The 24,949-nt window shown below is 37.6% G+C and overlaps 1 protein-coding gene across 1 annotated transcript in view; it reads right to left on the bottom strand.

Moving 5' to 3' along the window:
* Nucleotides 1–2,171: 2,171 nt before the first annotated feature.
* MGAT4A (alpha-1,3-mannosyl-glycoprotein 4-beta-N-acetylglucosaminyltransferase A) overlaps nucleotides 2,172–24,949 on the bottom strand; it is a 77,804-nt gene continuing 55,026 nt past the window's right edge. The window contains exons 9-15 of the mRNA XM_050893472.1: nucleotides 20,398–20,528; nucleotides 19,446–19,553; nucleotides 18,847–19,040; nucleotides 6,428–6,506; nucleotides 4,760–4,826; nucleotides 3,017–3,129; nucleotides 2,172–2,844 (exon numbers count right to left, since the gene is read on the bottom strand). Of these exons, the coding sequence (XP_050749429.1) occupies nucleotides 2,818–2,844; nucleotides 3,017–3,129; nucleotides 4,760–4,826; nucleotides 6,428–6,506; nucleotides 18,847–19,040; nucleotides 19,446–19,553; nucleotides 20,398–20,528 (719 nt within the window). The 3' untranslated portion in view covers nucleotides 2,172–2,817. The remainder of the gene's footprint in view (nucleotides 2,845–3,016; nucleotides 3,130–4,759; nucleotides 4,827–6,427; nucleotides 6,507–18,846; nucleotides 19,041–19,445; nucleotides 19,554–20,397; nucleotides 20,529–24,949) is intronic.

The following is a 24,949-nucleotide window of genomic DNA, read 5'->3' as shown; positions in this document are numbered from 1 at the left end:
AGAGCATATAAGCTCAGGAACATTTAAAGCATTTAAGCAGCCCAGAGTATTTCCAACTCCTGCTAGTAGAATGTCATAAAAATGCAACTATCTTTAGAAAAAACCCCACATATTTTACCAAGCACTAGTTAACTTGTTGTCTTTGATAAATTTCATCTCAACATTTTTGAAAACAAAATATACTGTTAACCAGAGTCCTGCAATCAATGTGGTAAGGGTTCTATATATTTAAATATATTAGCAGTGATTCATCTTAACTACTGTGAAACATCAGGAACAGTCATGCTTTGAGAATAAGCACACAGCTTTCTTAAATAAGTGGTACCAGTAAACTTTTGAACTCATGGAAAAAGATGAATGTCACCGTCAGCAAAACTACTTATATTAAGAAACTGCAATATCTAACATATTTCTGCAATCTAAATTGTAATAAATAGCTATAGTTTAAATTACTTGCATCATTCATTCACAGGCACAGCTGAGAAGAAAACCTAAATACTTTCTTAGACCTTTGCTAGCTAATGTGTGATAAAAAGCCATTGCATGGCAATAATTTGATGGCATGGCATTATACATATAACGAACTGGGCTGTGGCACCACAATAGGCTAGATTCACCAGGATTCTGAGCCTATTCACCCATGTTCCTAAATCCAAGAATAAACTCCCATTTATGAGGCCAGTGCTTAGCTTATGCCCACAGTCTCTATGGGCAAGATGAGCTTTCCAGGTAACATTTTATTTACACCATCTGATGTGATCAGAAAAAAGTAAACAAGGCCCGCCTGGTAGCTTTCTACTCTTCTTCAACTTATACCAGTCAGTCTAAACAGAAGGTCTTATCTCTGTGTACAAATCTTCTCTTCCCTGTGTCCCCAGACAACATAGCTAAACCAAAATGACCGTGGTCTGCAGAAGTAGTTAAGCTCTTAAACTTGAATATCGCTGAACTGTCAAAGCTATGACACAATTTTCCAACAAGGCAGAAGAAAAGACTGGTTGACTCTATATCCCAGTGGTGATGGCTTGCAGTGCTGGAGAGTCAGGTTTAGGCTCCTGCTCCTTATAAATGTGTCATGAAAAAGAGGCCAAATCCGTTAGTCAGACTTTCATGCTGGAGATATGAATTCAAGATCCCCACTCCAGATCAGGGACCCCGCAACAGGTTTTGTGCATCTGTGCCCTGACCACAAAGGTGTTGGGGATAACGGAGTTTTTTTTCCACAGGGAAAACTGGGCCAGCTTTTGAGATGTTAGTTCAAGGAGGTTGGTTCACAGCTCAGCAGAGAACCCCCAAGCCAGGGTAGATGCCTCCCTCCAGTGTCCATCAGGCACTTTGTTCCTATTGAAGAGAGGAATTTCTGCCTCTCTTCTTCCTGACCATTTCTGACTGCGTAACTTAAATCTTCCCATGCCTGTGTCCTTACACATAAGCACCTAAGCAGAAGGACTCTTAAGAGCAGTGGCAGCATTAGTACTGCAAAAATTCCGCTCTGGCTTTAATCCAAACCACTTTCTGTTCCTGACCGAGTTTCTGATTCATTTAAGATCACTGTTGTTTCCCTTGAAACGAAAAGGCAGGGTACTAACTTGAGGCCAAATTCAGTTCCTATTAAAAGTTACTGCGAGTTACTACACTGATCAACAAAGGAGTCAAACTGAAACCTTGTTCTTGAACAATGGAAGAAAATAAAAATAAACCGTAACTACTCACTGTAATGTATCTAAAATAAACACTGCAATAACAGAACTTTTTAACAGGAGATCTCTGTAGATCAAATGTATCTAACTACTATTAATTCTTTTGATAAAAGGTAACCTCTGTCACTCCAAAGCAAAGCTGGAGAATGATTTTTTTCAGTACAGAAAATGAATTTGTCCAGGCTAGGAAATGTCTACAAAGATTTTTAGAAAGAACTGTTTGGAATCAAAAAAATTCTTCTAAAATGCAATGGATTAATCTAAAATCACTGCAGATTTAGTACATAATGTGAAACAAGACACTTCAGCATGCTTTTATGTGGCTACAAACTGTACATAGTGGAATTTCATAGCCCCAAAGAATAACGCTCTTCAGAACTCTGTTAATGCCTCTGAACATCATTCAGATTCTGTGTACAAAACTACATAATTTAGAAACTTAATCTAGTTTTTTTAAACATGGCAGTATATTTGAAATATGGTATTAGTTTATGTTTGCATCTCCAAAGAAAAATGTAGAAAGATAACTTAAACTAGAGAATTCATAAAAAAAACTATATCAATTTAAAATTTTACTGCATAAAAATATGTACTTTTCAAATTATTTTAATAAATTAAATATCCCTAACATTTTTAATATATATCCCTGACAGTCTATAAAAGAGGGTTCTTGTTATAGAAAATAAATGGAACTCCGAAAGTACCCCCTTCATAAAACATATTTAACAATAATTTTCTTTTTTTCTTCTTCAAGGAATGTAACAATATGTACAACTTCTCTGTATTACTATACTATCAAAATAGTACAGGTTAAGCGTAGCAGGGTTCTGTAACCATAAGATGGCAAAGTCACATTGAAGTGAAGGACAACTTAGGCCTCAGACGAACATTATCAGTGTGGAGCATCAGTTTCTGGATGGATCAGACAAGAAGGGGTAAATACAATCTTCTCATCTACAGTAGATTTCACAAGAGGTAGAGTCCAAGTGAAAATGAAAGAAATTTGGAATAAGGTGCATGCTCAGTATTTTCAATTTGTGACTTGCTAAGAATGTCAGATTTTATAGGAAAAGTTTTCAAGGATTCTTTCTTTTTCCTCTAAAGCAGATTTCCATGATCAGTTTGTAATCTTTTTAATATGAATCTGAAATAGAGAATCAGAAAAAAAGAAGTCATGTTTTAGGGTATTACATTTCTCAGTAATAAGAGGTAACTGTTTTCAGCGTTAGCCGAAATTTTGAGCTTCAACACACTGACAGAATGAAGAAATCTCACATTTGCCAGTTTTACTTTTAAAAGGTTATACCACCTCTCACCTCATTCAGAATTGCCCAGACTGCTGAATTTTGTATCACTGAAAGCCGGAATGATGAAATCGGGTTTAGGCTGGGATCAACTGTTCCTTCAGCTACACCGTTTTCAAATTTCCCTGCAAAAGAAGCAAAAGTATATCCTCAATTAACTCCTATTCAACAAACTAAAGTACAAAATCTGTGTCCAGAAAAATGTATCTGTAGTATCACAATCCACAGGTGAAACCTATTGCTGGTGGCTGTACGGTTGACTGGTATCATTCCCAAAACAAAAGACAGCGAGCGATTTTTGGTGTCAGATTCAGCTTTGCAGCAGCAAACAAGATGGGGTGTATCATCAGAGCACACCAATCTGAAGAGGATTACATGTAAGAATAAAAACTTTGGAACTGTCTAAGGGTAGGAGCATCTCAAACTCTGGGAAGATTTTGGCACGGATTTTCATTTAATATCATGGAACTAAACACGAAGCCCCTGCCTTATGTGTTTTCAAGGAGGATTAAGGACAAGGGATATCATTCATTCTTAATGTATTCCTATTTAAAGGATCTTCAATTATATTAGGATGAATAAGAATCCAATTTAAAAGCCCATTTAGACTTTACACCTAAAACATATACACAGCAACTGCAATTCATTAAGATGAAGAAATTTGCTTTCATTATAATAGGGATGCCCAACCTATGTCCAGCAAGCTAAATACAATCTATGAGCAAAATTTCTCTTCCTTGACAACAGGTATCCTGACACCTTCCCCACCAGCCGCTTGGCTACGGAAATGCCAGTCTCATCCCATGACAAGACAGCTGATTGTCTGTAGGGTGGGTTCAAATCCAGGCCAAGCACAACAGCTCACACAGAGGCACTTGTGCAGTCACAGGACAGACGAGGTGATCTTATACAACCTGGAAATGCCTCTACAATAATCTAGGTGATCGATCCTGGCAGAGAAGTTGGATGTAGCTGCACTACAACTAAGAGTCACACTAGATCTTTGTTTACTACATCACTCTCAGAAAAGAAATATTGGACACAATATTAAGTAAAGCCTACAAGGTCACTGTCCTGGTTTCGGATGGGACAGTGTTAACTCTCTTAGTAGCTGGCATAGTGCTGTGTTTTGGATTTAGTGTGAGAATGATGTTGATAACACTCTGATGTTTTAGTTGTTGCTAAGTAGCACTGATCTTAAGCCAAGGACTTTTCGGTTTCCCATGCTCTGCCAGCAAGCAGGTGTGCAAGAAACTGGGAGGGAGCATAGCCAGGACAGCTGACCCGAACTAGCCAAAGGGATATTCCATACCATGGAACGTCATGCCCAGTATATAAACAGGGGGGAGTTGGCCGGGGGGGGGGATCGCTCCTCGGGCATCAGTGAGCAGGTGGTCAGCAATTGCATTGTGCATCACTGGTTTTTTGACTTTTTTTTCCCCTCTTCTTTTTTTTTGTTATATTCCTTTTCATTACTATTATCATTATTATATTTCATTATTATTATTGTTAGTATTATATTTTACTTTGGTTATTAAACTGTTCTTATCTCAACCCATGAGTTCTACCTTCTTTCCCGATTCTCCTCCCCATCCCACTGGGAGCGGGGAGGGGCGGGGGGGGGTGAGGGAGCGGCTGCGTGGTGCTTAGCTGCTGACTGGGGTTAAACCACGACAGTCACGTACCCAGAAATGAATGATCAAACCTCAGTTTTAGGTTTGTTTTGGTTTTAATGAAAATGTCTTTGTGACATACCTATCCTGAAGTAACCATCCTCTAAGCGTTTGTCTTTGGTTTCTTTGCTTAATACTAGTTCTTCATTCTAGAACAACAAAGCATAAAGGAGATCATTTATTTTGACACATGACTTTGCCAGGGAAAGACAAATGTGTATGCACTCTTGTTATATATTCAGCATCCATCTTTTCTAAATAATTATGAACCAGCCTAGAATAGTTATTTATAGCCTTAGACAAACCAACACAAAAAAAGCAGCAGTGTTCCAGAACTGAACGGTATTTGGCTTCAACGTAGAAAAAAGAAGTACTTTAAGTGCCCCACATAACTCGCATGGTAACTGCCATGTGAACAGAATACATAGCAGATACTGGCATACACAGTAGAAGAAAAGCAAAGGCAGAATCTTGCCTTCTTCTCCTAGGTTGAACCAGAGATTTCTCTCAGGACAAATGAAACTTACAGCTTACTTTCTGATGTAAGAATTGGGCGAGATGAAAAGCCATCAGACCAGCGAGGGAAGCATGGCAATTGTCACTGCCTCACTAAAAAGGGATGGGTATCAGTAAGCTTCTTTAATAAGCACGGAAAAATTAAATTGTAGACCAGAGCTTCAAAAACAGCTGGAAAATTATAACCAGAATGACATGATCCAATACTAAGAGACCCACTGTAAGAACTTCCTAGGAATCAATTAAAAATGCTTGACAAAACAGGAGATTAAATCTATCAGTTTTGGTTTTGTTGGGTTTTTTTAAATTCCTACTTTTAAGGGGGGCTGCTGAAAAAGTGGTGGGTTTTTTTGGTTTTGGGGTTTTTTGGGGGGGAGGGTTGGGGTTTTTTGTTGCAGTTTGGTTTTGGGGGTTTGGGGTTTTTTTGAGTGTGTTGCTTGAGTCCCAGACAAATCCAGTCTGGGGGCACTCTAGTGTCTAAGGGTTGTTTTTTGTTTTTCTAAATTCTGCTTAGGGAGGATCAGGGTCAAAGTACCTGAATGGGCTTCCAGCTCTACTGAAGTGCATGCTGGAGAAATAGTTCCCTCAGGAGAGTACCTATCATTCTGCAGCTGCTGTCCTCATATTGGTGACATTTTTTGCTGACACCAATGGCTTAGGAACAGGCCAGATGCAGAATTTCCTGTTTACCTTTCCACAAAATTGTGTCAATAGCAATAGAAGCTCAGTAGCATTACTTCCTTAAGGGATGCTCCAGTTTGAGGGACATTTCACAGCCGAGTGTAGGCAAAAAAGAGATGCTTGACGCACATTTTTTTTCCTCATTATCTTGTGCATTCTTGCAGTATCTTGGGCCCAGATGAAGTGCGGGCTGCTGCTGGTTTTGTGGTTGAATATATTTCCAAAGGTCTTGAGAAACAAAACCCATAAATCTTATAATATGATATAATATCCCACAATATGATATAATATCCCCCATATTGTTTTGTATAATTAGAATCAAACTGACAAACTTCTTTTTAGGGGTGGGGGTGGTCAGGATTTCCTGTTTTTGCTCGCTCCCAGGAAGGCAGACTGCAAGAATGGAGAAGTGAATTCCTCTGTGATCATTTACTTTTTTTTTTTTTAATTCCCTATTTTTTAAATTTTCCTCACCCTGTTAAAGAAGTCAATAAAATTAGGAGGTTTTGCTTTTATCCTATAATGGAGAAGACACAAATCAATAAATTCATACCTGAAAAGGCAAAACTTCCACTGTTGTGTTTAGAAGTATGTCTCCTGGATGCTCTGGATTGCCACTGTGAAACAAGTACCTATAAATGAAAAGGGAAAAATAAAACAGTCTACATACATCAGTCAGAATTAGCTAAGTTACTACCTTACATGTTAATAGTCACAGAAGTTACAATGATAAACATAACTTTTATACTGGACCTACATCAGCTGGCGATAAGAAATGAAAGATGGTTTCACATACTGCTGTAATTGAAAGGGCTACAGTTTTGCATTTTCTAAAGAGTAGTTCCGCAATATTTTACTTAGAAAGGTAGTTTCCATGATCTGATCTTGATAGATTGCGTTACACAAAATGACCAACACTGCAGTCCTTATTTCCTGGCATGCACTGGCATCACCTCCAGAAGCAGGAGCCCTGCCTTCCCTCAGCCTCTCCCCATCGCTCCCCACCACGCAGGACGGTGCCCACAGGATGAACTCTGCAGATCCATTCTGAACCAGTTCTGGGAACCTATCCAAGTCAGCATTTTGCCAGGCTGGTTTTCCCCAACCCCAGCTCTCCACTCTGGTTCATTGCAAAGTCTCATTAATGACTGTGCCAGGAATTCCCAACCCATATCCACACCCTTAACGTTACCTGAATTCAAACTTCTATTCCAAAGACGGATTTTTTTTTTTTTAAACAAAAACATATGGTTTTGATGTGTTTACACACGCAGAAAAGGATCTTTTTTTTTCATACCTGTACAAACTCCCCGTTACCCTTATTCGGGTATGCATTTAATGAAATTTCTCTTTTCTTTTTTCAAATGGGACAGAGTAAATATGTTTAAAACTGTATCAAAACTATCCCTATACATATCAAGCAGTGAAGTACAAGTGTTCAAATTCTAGCTGCCCACTCTCAAACAGCTTTTGCAGTACTACGCATGTGTAGATAATGTTACAAAAGACACAGTTTAATTCCCCTTTCTTTATATACAGCACAAACTTCATATTCTTTTGAATACATATTATGTAAACAAGTAACAATATTTTTTACCACTAGGTGGTATCAATGCTTGAAAAATTGTTCATTACTTACCGTTTTTTCTAGTGGACCACAGACTTCATTCAGATTACTGTCAAAAACTACCTAGGTATTACACCTACTCAGATGCCACTTTTAACAAGCCTATTTTACTTTTAATACATTTAAATGAATATGTAAAAATCTATCAACACATTTCAAACCTTTCTTCAATTGGAACTTAGAGAAATTAACAGTAAGCACCATCTTCAACATTAAATACATCACCAGCCAGAGACAAAATTAGTTCAGAAATTATCACTTGATTAAAATTACAAACATTAGCTCAATTTGCAATTTATTAAGACATAATGGGAGATGTAAATTCCAGTTTGTCTTTATCCAGTATGTCTGAAGCCAGCTAAGTACCTGCCATTAATCCATACTCCATAGCTACAAGACAAGTAGAAGAAAACAGAGCTCTCTGACTCTGACTTAGAAATGTCTGTGATCCCAAAATGGTAGAAGTAATTTAAAAAAATACACACAGAGACAGACATACATATATAACATTTCTTTTATCAAGGCTCAGAAAAGGAGTAAAACCACACACTGTCATATAAGAAAGCTACACTGATCTCTATTGCACTGGTTTCAGCAGAACTGCACAGATTGAACTGCAAAACAAAACTGGATTCAGTAAGCTTCAGCATTTTATGTGCTTCAAGAAAAATAATTTCCCCACTGTAGTTTAATGTAAAGGTTAGTCAATTCTAGAGCACACAAGCTACCTAAAACATCCACAGTTCTTCCAAGAAAAATCTTGTGACCTTTTCTAAACATCAGTGACATCCAAAAAACCCCAAAGACTTAATTATCCTTTCTAGGAAGATGCTTTTATTGTATGTTTCAACAATAAGCAAAACAAAACTCTTGGCAAAGCTGACCAGATGACTAAAAGTATATTCTGCTGTCTTCTGACCTAGCAGATCTAACTTGCCATCCTTTAGTCTGTCAGATATCCTAATCGTCACTGGGAATTTTTCTCTTGAAAACACTGAAAATTCTAAGGAGACTTACTTTAAAATGCAAGTGATCAAACACTCACATCTAAGGTGCTGCCATCAAACGCTCCAACCAAACCACAGACTGATTGCTTTTCCTTAGTGCTTTCTAGTTCACAAATCTTATTTCTGAGAAGACACACCTAAAAAGCCACAAAGAAACTCCCCGTGATCTGCGATCACTGTGCTCTCAATGAATGATAATGGGTTTGGGATGTTTGGGTGGGGTTTTTTGGGGAGGCAGGCAGGGGGGAAGTGGTGGTGGTGGGTTATTTTTTTGTTTGTGGAGGGTTTTTGGGGGGGGGGTGTTATTTATTTGGGGTTTGTTTGTTTGTTTTTAAAAACAACTCTGCAACCATACAACCATAGCCAACCATTTCTCCTACTGTGCTATCAACTTTTGACACTGAAGTGTGGTTTCCTCCCCCAGCAGTGATCACTCCATTAGAGCAATGCACTCGAAAGTTGGCACAATGCCAAAATAATTTACAGAAGTAATAAAATCTGATTTCCAGATTTCCATGTAATCAAACCTGCTTTTTTAGTATGTTTTCTACAACTATCTGTCTACCCATATGCACACACAAATATAACACATGCATATGTCACATCTTATTTAAAATTATGTTTAGAAAGGGATATTTTTATATCTGAGCCTTGCTTGAACACTTGACAGATAACACCTACTTAGACATAAAAAGTTACACAGATTAAAAATAGAAGTATGAATACACATACACAGTCAATTCACATCTATGATGAATCTTTTGCTTAGAAATAAAATTTACAAATTAGAAAATTTAATTTGAAATAAAATTTAATTTACAAACAAACATATATTCTACAGCTCCTAAAATAAGCGTTATTAGCTATTCTTTCGTAAAACTTGCCTTCCTGACATACTGATAAATCACAACCTTTCAAGGTTTTCAGACTATGACAGGTATTTCTCAACACAGATACTGAAAGACTCGGAACTAGCTGTGCTTTCATCTGCTAAATTATTCTGACATCTGTCCTGGGATTTACATGTGACAGTCCATGTAAACAGTGAAAACATGCTTTTTTTCTTCCTAGTTAAGTGACTTTTTTCTTAGGATGGAATCACTAAGATATTCTTGTCTACCTGCTGCTTAAACATAACACCTTCTGAACCATTGTTTCAAATTAAAATTCTGAAAGCCTAATTCTGAATTCTAAAAATACTAATCCCAAACAAACACAAATTCACCTAAAGTTAAGAAAAAGTACTGCTATTACCTTATGGAATATTACTTCACAGCTTTTTTTATTACAAAATACAAACATGGACACATTTGGACATTCTTGATGGAAGTCATCAGAGAAAAGTAACTCTAACTTACGACTGGTAAATTAAATACTAATGTATCTGAATCTTAGAGAACCTTTTCCTCTGGCAGTGCCTTTTTAAAGAGTCACAGGTCAAAGATAATAATAGCTACTGTAGATATTCAAGAACAGAGACAACCTCCTCTCTGCCAGAAGTTACTAAATGTACGAACTAACTTACATTCTGCTCATGACCTCAATGTACTATGAGAGTAATAGAGGATGCTAAACATCAACACCTCATGTGGCATAGAAAATTACACAAAATTTCAAGAGCACTGAAGGTTTAAAAAAAAAAAAAAAAAAGGGAGCAAAGTCAAAGCTGCAAAGAAAACTTCAGTTTTCATATTCAGTGACTTGAGTATTTACCCACGTTGAGGGTTTGACTTCTTGCCACAGAGCTAGATACCCCTATAAAATCAAGCCAATTGGAGGGGAAAAAAAAAAAAAAAAACCAATAAGCTGAAACAAATATTCATATACATCCTAACACACAAAGGGAGGGGAGGGCAGAAGTATGATTATCATTAATACATTGACAAAAGATATCATTAGTTTGCCAATGCGGTTAACTGTTATGGTACTTTAAAAGCCTACACTCAGATTCAGAACTCCCCCAGTAGTGAGCACCTGGAAAGATTCTCATCTTTCGTAACATCCCCCGAAAGATGTGTATAAATTAATATCAATATTACTAATCTGCACTGTTAGCTTTAATATTCTTCTTTGAATAGCTAAACCTTTCCATCACCGGTACTTTAAAAAAAAAAAAAAAAAAAAAAAATCCCAACTACACACACCTCTTTACCCTCCTCCTATTTTGCTTATGAAGGGAATGTATCTTTCTTCTTTCCCTCACATCAAAGCATATTTAGGCCCAGAAAAGTGCTATTCTCTCTATTACCTAATTTGTTTTCTTTTAGGCATTAAAAAAAATCTGTCTTACTGTCTTTTGTATTTTATTTAAATAAATAGAAGTGACAATGATTTTTTTAATATATAGAAAGTGTGATTCTATGCATTTTCTATTTTGTTGAGCAATTAAAAATTAGAACAGAACACACAATAACTTTATCAGTAAATTATGGCAGCTTTATAAAAGGAAATAATATACAAAAATTCTTTAAAAAGCACAATTCACATCCACTGTCAATATATTTGGGTTTTGTTTTGAAGGAAACAAAAGACTTATCTCACTTGATGCAAAACAAATATTCTAAGAATCTATTTATGAACGGAGGCCTTTGTGCTCTGTAAACATCAAGAATCAAATCCTTTTCTCTATATATCCTCCTTACATCTCTTTTTAGCAATCTGATATATTTTAGTATATCCCATTTGCAGAAAAGGAAAAGAGGTAGGAAGGCAGAGAGGAAATGTTTCCTTCCATGTTTGAGCAAATTACCCATAGCAACATGCAGCATAACAGTTTTTAATTTGGCACAACATGAATTTCTATAAAAGCAACATTCAGTCAGCAAATTACTGGCTCTCTACAGATGCTGTCATCCACTGCAAGAGTCATTATTCACCAATTCTATCCAGTATTTTTGATCACTGGATGCAAATGTGGTAAAAGAAATCTAATCTACCTCCTCTCTGTCATTTTCCCAGAATCCTCATTGGGAAATGTATTTTACTGCCACTGGAAACTGGTATTAACCATGCATTATTTCCTCGTGCAAAATACAAATGGAAGATGAATAATTTCTTCTCCCTCTCTCAAGCTCAATTTCTTCTCCTATCCTTTATGCCTCTTACCCACTCTTTCGCAAAAATTGCTTATACTTCAAAAAAAAGCTTAATTCCTCAAGTCTATATATACACCCACCAACTACTCACAATAGGTAAGCAATCTAATGGGAGCTTTTCCATCTTGTTGTTGTAGTTCCCGATTTGGGGGTGGGGGGTGGGGTATGAAATTCCACCAAAACCACCCCATTAACTTCTATGCAAAATGCCTGGTAAGATTTCATTTCCTCTGCCAAAACCAGCCAGTATAACTGTCCATATTTAAACTGGGCTGCATGTTTGACAGCTGCAAGGGATGAATTCCCCATCTTTACAGAAGTGCCGAACCAGCACACCAAAAGGAGAGAACTTTCTCATGTTTGTCAAAGGACCACAAAGTAGCCTGACTGAAGGGGTGATGGAGGGATTTTGAGGAGTGGTCTGAGTCTTTTTTATCCAACATACACCTAAGAAATTCATTTTCTCACAACACTTTAAAAGTCAGTCTAAATCTTTTGATAAGGTTACCCATACCATTTCCTAACTTTCAACTGTGCAATATGTGTAGAAGGCATTTAGCTGGGTAAGAAAATCTCATTCCCAGGTCTACGCTTGCCTTCTGTTTCCCAGTGAGGACTACGAGATCAGCTTTCTAAACCTGCACTGTGCTCTCTGGAGTATACACACATCAACTGTAATAAAAAAAGAGTCTGACATTAATTTTAACTATTTTAATTTTTTGTTTTGGAGGTGGTTTAGGTTTTTTGGTGTTTTGTGGTTGAGTTTTTTGTTTGGGTTTGTTGTTGTTGTTTGTTTGTTTGTTTTTTAAGGGAGAGGCTGTTCTCTGTCTTGAAATCTCTGCTCTTCTCTAAGGAATTTACTCATTTTTCCACCACATCAATATTAATTAAAAGGCCCTTATGTTCTTTTGCAAGGTTACTTCTGCTGAATTTTTAATCCAGTGAAATGTAGAAAGGCTTTGGGGTTTGTTCTGTTTTGTTTTTTTAACATGTGTGTGTGTATACGTGTGTGTATGCACATAAACATTTTTTTTCCCCCAGCTTAATTCTCCAGAAGCACAGATAACAACTCCATTCAGTTTTCTTAAACATAGGCATTTGCCACCATTTGAGATGCACTTGGGTATGAAACCTCGTCACAGGCTGGCAAGATGCAATTATGACATCTCAGAGACTCAAGCCCTTCTGGAAATCAGGTGAAGTATTTTAGGGTATCTCAAGTGGCATTAGACATGTAACATTTAGGCAACAGCATTAAGCCTCTAAGATTTCTGACTAAGAACTGTAAACCCAGGAACACTGCCAAATACACAAATCTTGAATATTAGTGCCATTAAGGAGGAAGCAGCATGTCCTTGGCTCAGGCAGCTCTTTTCTTTTGTCTCTGATCCATACTTTGGTTTTTTCTCCCCTTTTCATATGAAGTTCTTGCCTCATTGTTATGGGCAGAGTTCCATGCCCGGAGCAAACAGCATCAGTGGCTGGGAGCCTGCCTGCCAAATCCCTGCTGTCAGTGCATCCATTTGAGGATGTTCTACTCATTAGTACAGAAGCTTATGTAAACACAGAAACCAAAGTCCTCAAATTGTCTTTTTTATACACACTGAAGATATTATCCCACCTGAAATACACTGACAAATACCAAAACATTTAAAATAATAAATTAAGAGACTTTCAAATATTTCCTATCAACTGACACACCATTAAAGCTTAATAAAATGAAGATTTTGTTAAACTTTAATAAACTATATTACATCTTTAGAATCAAAACAAAGATTATTTCTAAATCATGCACTCTGTGTGTGTGCACATATGTGGTTCTTCAGCTAAAATTGCCCAAGAAAAGTTGAATGTATTGCATTGCGCTGAAGGAGAGTTTCTACACTGACCAGTGATTATGAACAAAGAATAGCTTATACATCAGTCAAGTTACTGCTGTACTAATCTAAAACCCAAACAATTTTGCAGTTCCCTAGGTTTTAAGTGGTTGTTACTGCAAAAGCAAATGATGAGAAAGTTTCACTTCACTGCCAGTTTTGGAAAGCTGTTTGAAAGTCTTTTTTTCCTTTGTAATGCATTTGATCTTGTATCTCTCTACCCACAGGAGGACTTGCATCCCATAGGATGGATAATTAACTACATTTTAGACATGACCAACTGCTATAGAATCATAGAATCATTTAGGTTGGAAAACACCTTTAGGATCACAGAGTCCAACTGTTAACCTAACACTGCCAAGTCCACCACTAAACCATGTCCCTGAGCACCACACCTACAGGTCTTTTAAATACCTCCAGGAATAGTGACTGAACCACTTCCCTGGGCAGCCTGTTCCAGTGCTTGACAACCCTTTCAGTGAAGAAATTTTTCCTAATATCCAATCTAAACCTCCCATGGCGCAACTTGAGGCCATTTCCTCTTGTCCTATCAGTTGTTACTTGGGAGAAGAGACAGATACCCACCCTATACTTTGTTTTTGGTAACTTTGTTGTACTTAAAAAAAATTAAATTCCTTTTAAGTTTTCACTACTAGAGAACCTGTTTTAAAAGCTGCATTTATTTTCCTTTACAATGGTGTGACAGTAATAACAGGCAAGCAACTGTCACTTTTTTATGCAGGTATTTTTCAGCACTGTCACAATAATTTCAAAGCAGACAAAGTAATATATATGTTTAGTTAGCAGGAGCCCAACAAAATACTCTTCACACTCAATACATTGATTTTCTAGCTTAAATAGTCAAATATATATTTCTTGCATGAGTGGGAATTCTATGGTGTGAGAAGATGCCACAGGAAATACATGTGAGGTTAACATCACATGTTCCTTGGGATTCCAGGGTCAACAATATGGAAAATCAGATGATTAGTCTCAAATACTGCATATCCGGTATCTATGCCAATATCAGAACACAAAGTAGTAAATGTAATCTACAAGCTGGTTTGTCAAAGTATTAAGATTTCACTTTAAAGCTGAAATTCCAGTCAGCAAGTTCTACCTCATAAAATCACTTTATTAATAATCAATGTCACATTAGGATGACTACCTTGCTAAAACTTGCTAACTTGCTAAAAGAACACCACAACTATGGGGCAACTACAGAGTTAAAAGCAGTGCTGGGGGGGAAGGGGAAAAAAAAAAACAAACAAAAACCAAATACCCCCCTCAAAAACAAACTCTGATAATCCTTTTGAAAACATTCAAAGTAACACTACCAAGCAGTTACATACAAGAAAGGATGAGCCTCATATTTTAAAAATCTAAAGCAAACTTAGATATATATACTGTTGAGGTTGGGGTAGGTTTTGGTTTTTGGTTGTTTTTTTCCCTTTCCACAGTATAAAATACATCCTTGTCTTTTCCTGCAGCTTTTTTTTAAATAAAGATCAGCATTTGAAAGCAATTTATACTGAAACAAACCTGAAGCCTTTTTTATAAATATCCATTCTAAATTCCTATTGTAGAAAAGCTGACAAGTGTAAACATAATCTAATTAAAACAGCCATAGGTTATGTGCTTCCAAGGGCTTCCTTGATGTAATTAGTGCACATGTTCTTTGAAAACAATATCTGATTTGTGTCAATCACATCTATAGGGAGGACTCTGAAACTTACGCTGTCAAAAAAGAGATGGTTGTGATGACGATGGACACCAGCATCACTTAAGTGCTGCAATGGAATGTCTTTCTGGGATTTGTTTTGTTTTTTTTTAAACCAGGATCACATTCAAAGTTTATTACCTCTGTTCAAGATTCACTACTCATTCACCAATATTTCAGAGCTTCCTACATACAAATAACCCTCACGCAAAGCAATGTCTAAAGTCAAAAGCTCTTCACAATGAGCTGCTTGGGTACAACAGTCCTCACTGACATCTCTGAAGAAAAAGAGTAACTAGTGAAGAAGAAAAGTATCTTGAATCTGTTACTTATAGCGAGGAAAATGAATTTACATTCAGTACTAGCATTAAAGTAGTAATAATATATGCTTCATAAAGAAACTCTTAAATATAACTGTCAATTTTAATAATTGTGTGCTTGGAACAACAGTGTACATATCAAAATAGCAAAGTGGATTTCAGTAATTATATAACAACCTAAGGGAACAGAAATTCAGTATTTCTTATCTTTACGATGTAGGCAGTTTTGAGCATTTAGAAAACAGTCCATCCATTTATTTAAAAAAAAAAACAACAAACCGAAACCAAACCACACCTTCAACACTGCTGTGTAATTTGTTTTTGAGAGGAAAGTCAGTGGATCTACTTTCATTCTCAAGGATATGCTACTGAAAAAGAGGTATGTATCTTCTTATTGCAAAAATAAGAATGAGATCCTAGCTTACTATTAAGGCACTTCAGTGTTCTGGCTGGAGATCTTTTGCTTGGAAAAAAACTAAAAAGGTTCAGTACAAAAGCTGTTACTAAAATGAGCATTAGATAATTTCAATTTACACATCCCTGTTCTCCAGGTGTGGTTTAGAACAAGCACCACCTATTTGACTGTTCAATATTCAGCAGGGTTCTGCCAACCAGGTCTTGCACAAAATAACCACAAATGTTACTTTCTGCTCAGAGAAGTGAGCTCAGTTCTCACTTTAAACTATTAAGAGATCCTTGCCAAGTGTTATCCTTGACAATATTCTCAGATCTCAAAAATGAAATATTTAAAGACTTAATGAAAGCTAATTACTGAACTGCTATACTCAGCAGAAAATTTAAGTTCAGTTCAGCAAAACGTTTGGCATGGAAAAATAAACTATAGGAACAAGTTAGTGCTCTGTCATAGTGTAACAGACCCGCCATTCATTCAGAGTTGCGGTCAACATTTCCATTAAAAACTTGTTTATCAAGAATTTATTATGGGAGTTATTAAGCAGCTACACCTCAAACTGACTTGGCAGACAAAATTTTCTGTAAATTCAAAGAGCTTTTCTATTACTTTAAAAAAAAAAAAAGAAAAAAAGGAAAAACCTGTTGCATCCCTTCAACAAACACAAGATGGCTTTCAAAAGCATACTTTCTACTCTTAATTCCCACAATAAGATATATCTCCCCACCAGGTAAGTGTTCCTAATGCTCGGTCCATTTTCCCTTTTCTGTGTTTCAACCTGCAAGTCATAGTTTTATTTTTGACTGCCTCAGCAAGCATCCTTGAAATATCAGGGAACATCATTGCTCTGCTTGACCTTCACCTACCAAAATCTGCTGCTGCTGAAGTAAAGCAGACAAACAAAAACAAGTCCCCAACAATTTGAAATTACAACATCTGTAGCCCTAATCAGCCACTGACTTCAGAAAGGCGAAATACTGCATTTTTGAGGACACTGTGGCAATAGAAGCTAAAATCATAATAAACTTTGAAATGGCTTACAATGATAGCTCAAACAATGTTAAGTCTGAACAGGTAGCATCATTCTAATTGGTGGACTTCCTTTGAGGAAGCAACAGAATACAACATGTTCCCTTTCTTCTAAAACTAAAATGCATTTCTTCAATAAATAGAAACAACAACAACAACAAGATCATATCATCCTTGACTGCTGGGACTGTTCTTAACACAGCAGGTAGATGTAACTACCTTAGGCCCAGCTAGAATTTTCCAGGGCACAAAAATGAACACTACCTTCCCACCTTTTGCACAGATAATTAGTACTTACTCATTCCCCCAATTCCCTCACCATTAAGGTAATACATATCAAAAAATATCTTATTCAGACCTGTGCATGCCATTTTTTAAGTAACAGTGTTGACCTATGACACTTGCTAGCAATGCTTTCCAAAATTGCCATCGTGCATTTGACTCATCCTAATCTACCCCAGACCAACATTTGCTGCTTACAGTTACCCTATTCATAACGTAGATGCATATAATTTTTTTAAAAAACCCAAAACCAAACACACAAATTGGACAAAGTTTACTTCATAACTTCAAAAAGGAAAAGTTGATCAAAAAAGAAATCAATGAATTCATACATGTGAGTTGAAAAACATATATTTTTTTAAACTGTTGGCACAGGATAAAAAAGATTCTGTCTTTAATCCAAGGAGGTATGGCAATCATATTCCTCAACACATGCATCTTGGAAAGCTAACCAGGAAAGTCTTTTAAAGCGTAGCAATCAACTGAAAGAGTAATTTGACATCTCAAACGACAAACTTCAGTTTCATAGGTCAGACTAGTTTGGAACAACATAGTAACAAGGAAACTACTGATCCTCACTGTTGCACTAAGCCAAGGTGAAGACTTAGCCTTTGATTATGTACCAAGGCACAGAAGCTGACTAATTGGATTCAGTTCAGGACTGCAAAAAAGGCTGCTTCACAAGAAAAGCATCCAGTCAAATTGATCCAAAGAAACTTTGCTCTACCAGACTATAAGTACTGGCCTCAAAAGAACACACAAGGTATGTGAAGAAAGGAGAAAACGAATTCACTAACAGCAACACTTAAACCGCCACTAAATAAACAATTTATTTTATAAGTCTTGGACTACTGTGCTGGCAAGACAGTAAAAAACAAAGCAGCAAATGAGTCTTAACAAACTAAAGGACGACTACACTCTAAAGCGCAAACTCTATTATCCTTATTTAATCTGACTAGTAGCTAAAAAGAAGTCACCTTTAGTCCTCTAACAAGTCACGGATATTTGTATTTCAAGGGCACCCCCCTCTTTTTTTTTTTTTTTTTTGTTAAATCTTAATTTTTTTTAAATAGGTCAGCTTGGAGTCTTAGCACGGTGACTTTTTTCAAGCCCTAAAGCTACATCTAAAAACCATTACCCTTCAGAGTTCCCAGCTTTCGGATCTGGGGACATCGTGATACGCTCCAACAAGATTTCTGATCTGGACAATCACGGGACCGAGGCTGCAGGGCACAACATACTGTACCACACACCATGCTGTACAATTGCTCTGTAATTAGAAGCAGACCAACCAAATACAAATAGAATCAAATTGGCTTCTTTTAAATTCTCTTATGAACTGCCAGAGAAGCACCGGTTTTGAATTGCATTTATCAAAAAGGCTCCGGATTAAATTAAAAAAAAAAAAAAAAAAAGAGCAAGACAAAATTTACAGTAGTAAAAGAATTAGAGGGAAGACACTAATGATCATAGTTTCAGCTGAACTCCAAAGACCCTACGTCATTTCACTTTAGGTTATAATGACAGCCCCATATTCTATCTTCAAGCATTCTTGGCGAACAAGCAGCTTTAGATATGAGACCAAAGGCAAATAATTACTAACCTTTCTACATTGACTGGCTTGTCAAATTTAAATAGAATATAATCCCCAGCAACTGGTGTGACAGCCCAGAAAAAATCTTCCCCTACGTAGGTTTTTTCTAGCGTATGCCCCTGGTAGACTTTTAAAGATGTCGAAACCTCTGCAGGTGGATTCACGTGGATTTTGTGCAGTAATGGTTTCAGGAAGTCTTTATCCTAATTGAAAGAAAGACAAACATCATGCTGGTCAGACAACCTGTTTTATTATGTTCTTTTCCCAAGTGGTTACACTTAAAACAAACACTTGCATAAAATGGACAATCAATGCATTACTTATTTTCGGGTGTATCAGACCTTGTACTGATTAACAAGATGAACACACCGTTAAAGTGAAAAAATTAGAAAAAATATCCCCTAGCAAAAATCCACAAAAATAAGCTGGGATTAGCACTTCTTATACTTGATAGTAACCAGTTTAAATCAGATTTCATTCCAAATGGAGTAATATACAACATGCTTGAAAATGCTAGACAACAAGAAAATGCCTGTTTTCTCAAAGGCTACAAAGTTTTTCATTTAATCAGCCTGCTCTGGAAAGGAAGGAAAATTTTAGCTACTAACTGTGAGTTTCTGGATCTTCCCTGCTAGAGAGGAGTGGAGGCCAACATGCTGGAAAAGAGAAGGCCTGAAGCGTATCCGTAGGTTAGATTTCTGTCGATCACAATGTTTCTGAAAGGGGGGGAGGGTTTTAAAAAAAAAAAAAAAAAGTCACATTAGTAAAACCAACACAAGGTTGCTGAGTTTTTACTGCAATTATGTGATGTTACATGAACCAAAAAGACTCAACAAGAACACAGACCTATTTATCCAGTTGTTCTTGTTTTCATTCCAGAAATCTACCAAGACTGTTATGCAAATACAATACTGTTCAACGTTCTTGCACAGAACCTGTTTATTCAGTCTTTCAGCAAGGGTGCTACATGAGAAATGCAGGATGAAAATCCAAAGTTTATTCCCCATTCAGAACCTCCTCTATGACTGCTATCCAAGCAGTGACATTCTGCAGAGCCTCAGTGGGGGTTATGTGAATGAGTTTATTTTAGGACTGTTACACACAGAAACTAACTAGACTTTTGCTTTTCATCCTACTGCATCCATCTCCAAAATCTGAACAATAACAGTTATAATGTCTCTGGGAACTCTCTCTCTAAAGTTCTTTTTGAGATTAAAATCTTGGTAGGAAGAAAGACTTTCAGGACATGCAGTAACCATAATACACAGTATGCTAGCCTGCAGCTCACCAAAACCAACTCATTCACCATCATGAAAACATTTCTTCACTATATGGGTGGTGAGGCACTGGAAGAGGTTGCCCAGAGAGGCTGTGGATGCCCCATCTCTGGAAGTGTTCAAGGCCAGGTTGGATGGGGCTTTGAGCAACCTGGTCTAGTGGAAGGTGTCCCTGCCCATGGGAGGGGGGTTGGAACTAGATGATCTTTAAGGTCCCTTCCAACCCAAACTATTCTATGATTCTATGATGATTTTAGGAGCTTTATAATAAAAACAAACTTACAGCATCTTTCTCAGGGTTACACACTTTCACCCAGAGGATATGGTCCAGGAGCCAATCAATAGGTTTCTCCTTATAAAACATAAATATGAACTCTACAATAAGAGTGATATCTGGAGACTGGAACATTTTACCTGTGATGACATTAAGAATAACTGGAGTTATTTTACATTAAAGATAACATTGTCTTTTGAAATCAGTGAGACAATAGATGATAAGTTTGTGCCAAGACAAGAAATGTTAGTGATGAACAACTTGAAATCTCAATGTTATTAAAAGCTCTATACCTTTCAGCTATGCAAAACTAAATAAAACAACTACTCAAACAAGAACTTGTTGGAATGTATCTTGGTGCTATCAAAATATTCAATGTATACTACAACACAGTCTCCTTAAGAACAGAAATTGTCAGTCTGCAAAAATAGAGAAAGAAGAGTTATGGATTTGTGTATATTATTCTCCACGCCATGTGCAAGCTTCAAGCATCCGAGACAAGGAGCTGTTGTAAGTGTTATCTGCCCGGTCACACAATTTCAGCTTTTGCAGGTACAAAAAGCAGAGATGGAACACCTACCACTAACTCCAGATCCTTCTGTGTAGAAAAACAAAGGGAAAGAAGGAAGCTACTAGAACATAATCGGAGACAAGGCAACTTAAAAAGACAGACATCACATAGCAGCGACTGGAGTTTTTTTCTGAAATGCATAGGCGCATAGGCCATGAGTAAACTCATACTGAGCTCATTTCCAACTAGCCACACTCAAGGCAGTCAGCTGCCTAGTAGAAAGTCTAAGTCCCTCCCACAAACAAAAACTGCAGAACTTCTTCGCCAAGTACTGCCATGACTTTGGGGCTTCCAAGACAGCACACTGCTTGGTCAAGTACAGATGGACTTCTGGGTGGCACTGTGCTACAGGATTCTTGGGAACCCTGCAAACTGTGAGGCTTAAAAGAGGCCTTGGCAAAAGAAGGAAACTTACTGTTGATGAAGAAAGTCTATTTACTGTCAACAAGAGCAACTATTCACGTGGTTGTGGAATACACTTCACTGCCAGTACAGGTGTCTGAAGAGAAAGGTGGCCAATACACTGGGCTATTTTGCTAAACTGAATGCAGCACTTAAGAAAGGTGCCTTGTATGAAGACACTGCTACCAGGAGCAACATGTAACTGGGAGTACGGCAGTCCAAGGCTGAAGACAGACTGACAACAAGTGCTTGTACCAGAGAGTAAGTGCCAACTGAACTCCCAAAGGCAGCTCCAGATTTGAGGGCAGATTCAGAAAACATCATCAGGTTTGCAGATTAAGTCTGCCTCGACTTTGCTAGGCTACAATGGAGGAGGCAAGGGAGAAAGACATTACATGATGGTGAATCTCTTAGGAGGACACCAGCTGAAGTGATTCAGTTCTACAGATGGTGCTGAGATGTGGGCAGTGCTGACTTAGACAGGCATAGGCTCTTGGGGCACGTGTGCATTAATGGATCAGAGTCCAATAGAAGCTCTTCTCCAATGCAAGTCTTCTGTCTGTCCACACTTGGGAGTTCTGTACAACACACTAACATACAGCACTTAGGCATGTGAAATGTTTTTTTTTTCCACTTGTAATGTATGAGGCCTTCATAGGCTTTTTAAATAACAAGTTCCACAAGTGGTAGAGGTCCTAATATTTTCTCCTTCTACATTTAGGAAGAACAGCTGGAGCAGACGTTAAGAACAGGTTCTTCTCTGAGGTGGCAAAAACACTTCCCACACTCATCAGAAAATGGGATTTGGTTCTCTTCTACAAGAGGACAAAATTCTTTGGAAAGGCCACTAAGGAGCTGTATAGGCTAGTCTGGATGACAAACAAATAGGGAACAACGTTTTGTATGAAGCTTAAAAACTATCAGCAGTATAGCACTCCACTTGAGCAGGTGGCTGAGTGGAAATGAAGAAATGGTGCAAGCAGTCTACCTTATTTAGCCATTAAGGAGGATGTTCACATTTATAGAAACAGAAGAGAGAATATACCTGAAGTATCACCCTGAACTAGTACTATGCAAAGGTAAAAAGTTATCTAAAGTGATTAGGAACATACATTTCCACTGTGAATGTACATGTGGATTATCACTCAGAGCCAGACACCCAGTTACTTCTCTTTCTTTTGAGGCTCACTGAAGTCTGTAACTCACAGAAGATTATGGCAAGGCAGCATAAAAAAACCCCCAAGCAGCTGGGAGTTCAAATCCCTGTTGTAACAGGGATGGAAAATTTCTCTACTGAAACAGGTGACTGAGCCTGGCAGATTATACAATATCTCAGAGTAGATATAGAATGCCAGGTTGTTAGCTTACATATATTAGCAACAAGGATATTTTTAAGGGAAAGCATCAAAGTTGCAGTGGCCCTGTTATGTGTGCTCTGATACTGCCAGGTATCAGACTCTTACATATGGAGATTTGCTTTGAGAATGCCAGGATCTCAAATTGCACGATCCTTTATTTTCTCAAAAAGAGAATACATACTTAGGACATCACCTAAAGGGCCTCGTCCTTTCCAGAAAACAGGTCTGATGCGATCTCATTCCCTTATGACTTGTATGAAATTGGATAAGAACATAGCCAATGAAATAATACTTTAGTTTGGAATTCTGAGATGAGTTTGGAGGGGTCTGAGCGAGGCTACATCATGATGCAGTGCAATAAATACAGAAGAAGCATCTGACAAAAGTCCCAATTATTTCACCTGTTGGAATGATGCTATATTCATAAAGCAGACCATTCACACAGTGGAGTGGAGAAGTAAATGTGGTAAGACATTAACTGACCTGACATTGCTAAATCAAAGTTGTCCCTTACAAAAACCTTTAATTTGGCTGTTTATAAAGCAAAAACATTGACATCACTTGTAAGTGCTTGTTGCAATGAAGTCCTCAAATAGGCATCTCCACTTGAAAATACTCTGTAACTAAAACTTGAAGCTCCCACTAAACAAGGGACAACTCCTACTAAACTAGGGACAACTGCAAAGCTTTCTTCTTTAAAGATGTAAGAAAGGTGTTACGATTTTTTATTAGTATATTGTTATTATTTACACACTATACTGTTGTCATATTGTTTAACATTATTTGTGGAAGTAAATATTTAAAAATGGGTAGGAAACAATCATATGATTTATACAATGTTGTGTAAAATATTCATGAGGAATAACAGCTCTTTCAGCTTGTCACACTTCCAACTAAATGGGCTCCCAATTTTCCTTGTGATTCATCTCTGCCTACTGCTTTCAATAGCATATGGTAGGAGAAGAGAAAAATATGAGAAATCCTAATCAAATATCAGCTGAAAAATGGGACTAATGAGATGTTTCTGGTATGTTTATGGGACTGAAACCATCGTTTCTAGATGAGACCTGCTGAGCTAGTCTGTCAGCCACACCTGCTTCCATAGGAAGTGGACCTTTCCATGTGGTGTCAGAGAGATGCACAATACCACACAACTCAAGACAAAAACATCCCCACATTATTGCTCCAATCTCAATGGAAGCAGACTGACTAAAGAGACAGTTTATCCTCTTCCAGGAGGTACACACAGTCATGCTGCTCTGGAATCCTTTTCTGCTTCTACCCAAGGACAGAGCCACAGAACCACACTGCACATTTTTTCCTTTGACTAGCTGATCTTCTGAAGAGCACAAGGATTACAGTCTTCAGTTGTCATCTATGGTGAAAAGACACTCACAGACCACGTCACTTAAAACCTGAACGTTAAGGTACAGGATCCTTACCTACAATTAAATAAGCAGAGAACAAGACTGAAGGTAAGAGTAGGAATTTACTCTTTTCCCTAATTTAAGTTATCCTAATTTTACCTAAAATAGAAACAGGATATCAACAAATTATTTACTTCCATATGGCAAACTTTTCTAGGCCCAGAGGCACTTTCCTCTAGGCCTAGACTGGCATACTACTGTCAACCATGCAGTCAACCACCTCTGACTCAGGGAATAATCTAGTTAACATGATAATTTCAGAGGATGCACCAGGGAAAAAAAAACACAAAGCAAAAAAAACCCCAAAAAACCCCTGATACATCCAACTGCAACTAGTCAGAATATGTTAGGTAAGCATCAGCTGGCTGTACCTGCACTAGCATCTTCAGACCCAACTGGCCTCTCTATATTACACTGCCCAGCATTGTGGAAGGGTTCAACAGTGCAGGCAAAGCCTTCTCACTTTAATTCGTAATGAACACTGGAGCAAAGATGAACAGACAACACCCTGCTCCTGAGACAAGCCCTCGTCTCCCTTCAGTAACCAAGGACAGACATCCACACACTACTTGCTGAAACGCTGTCACCGCCTTCCACACCCAGCTTGGCACAGCTTTGCCCCAGCTCCTTGCCCTTCAGTATAACACAGCATCCCTCATCTGTCATTTCTGTCTCAGGATACCACCAGCACAGCACAGCAGTACTGCCATGGATCACTGTCCCCCTTTTCTCCCCTAGAACACTCTTCCTACACCAGCTCAAAAATAGGCCTCTGCAGTGAAGCCCCTGGTAAAACAGGTCTT

This window comes from Gymnogyps californianus, chromosome 1, assembly GCF_018139145.2.
Source record: "Gymnogyps californianus isolate 813 chromosome 1, ASM1813914v2, whole genome shotgun sequence".
Classification (NCBI taxonomy): domain Eukaryota; kingdom Metazoa; phylum Chordata; class Aves; order Accipitriformes; family Cathartidae; genus Gymnogyps; species Gymnogyps californianus.
Note: the sequence above shows the minus strand (reverse complement) of the source record. Positions and strands in the feature narration are given on the sequence as shown.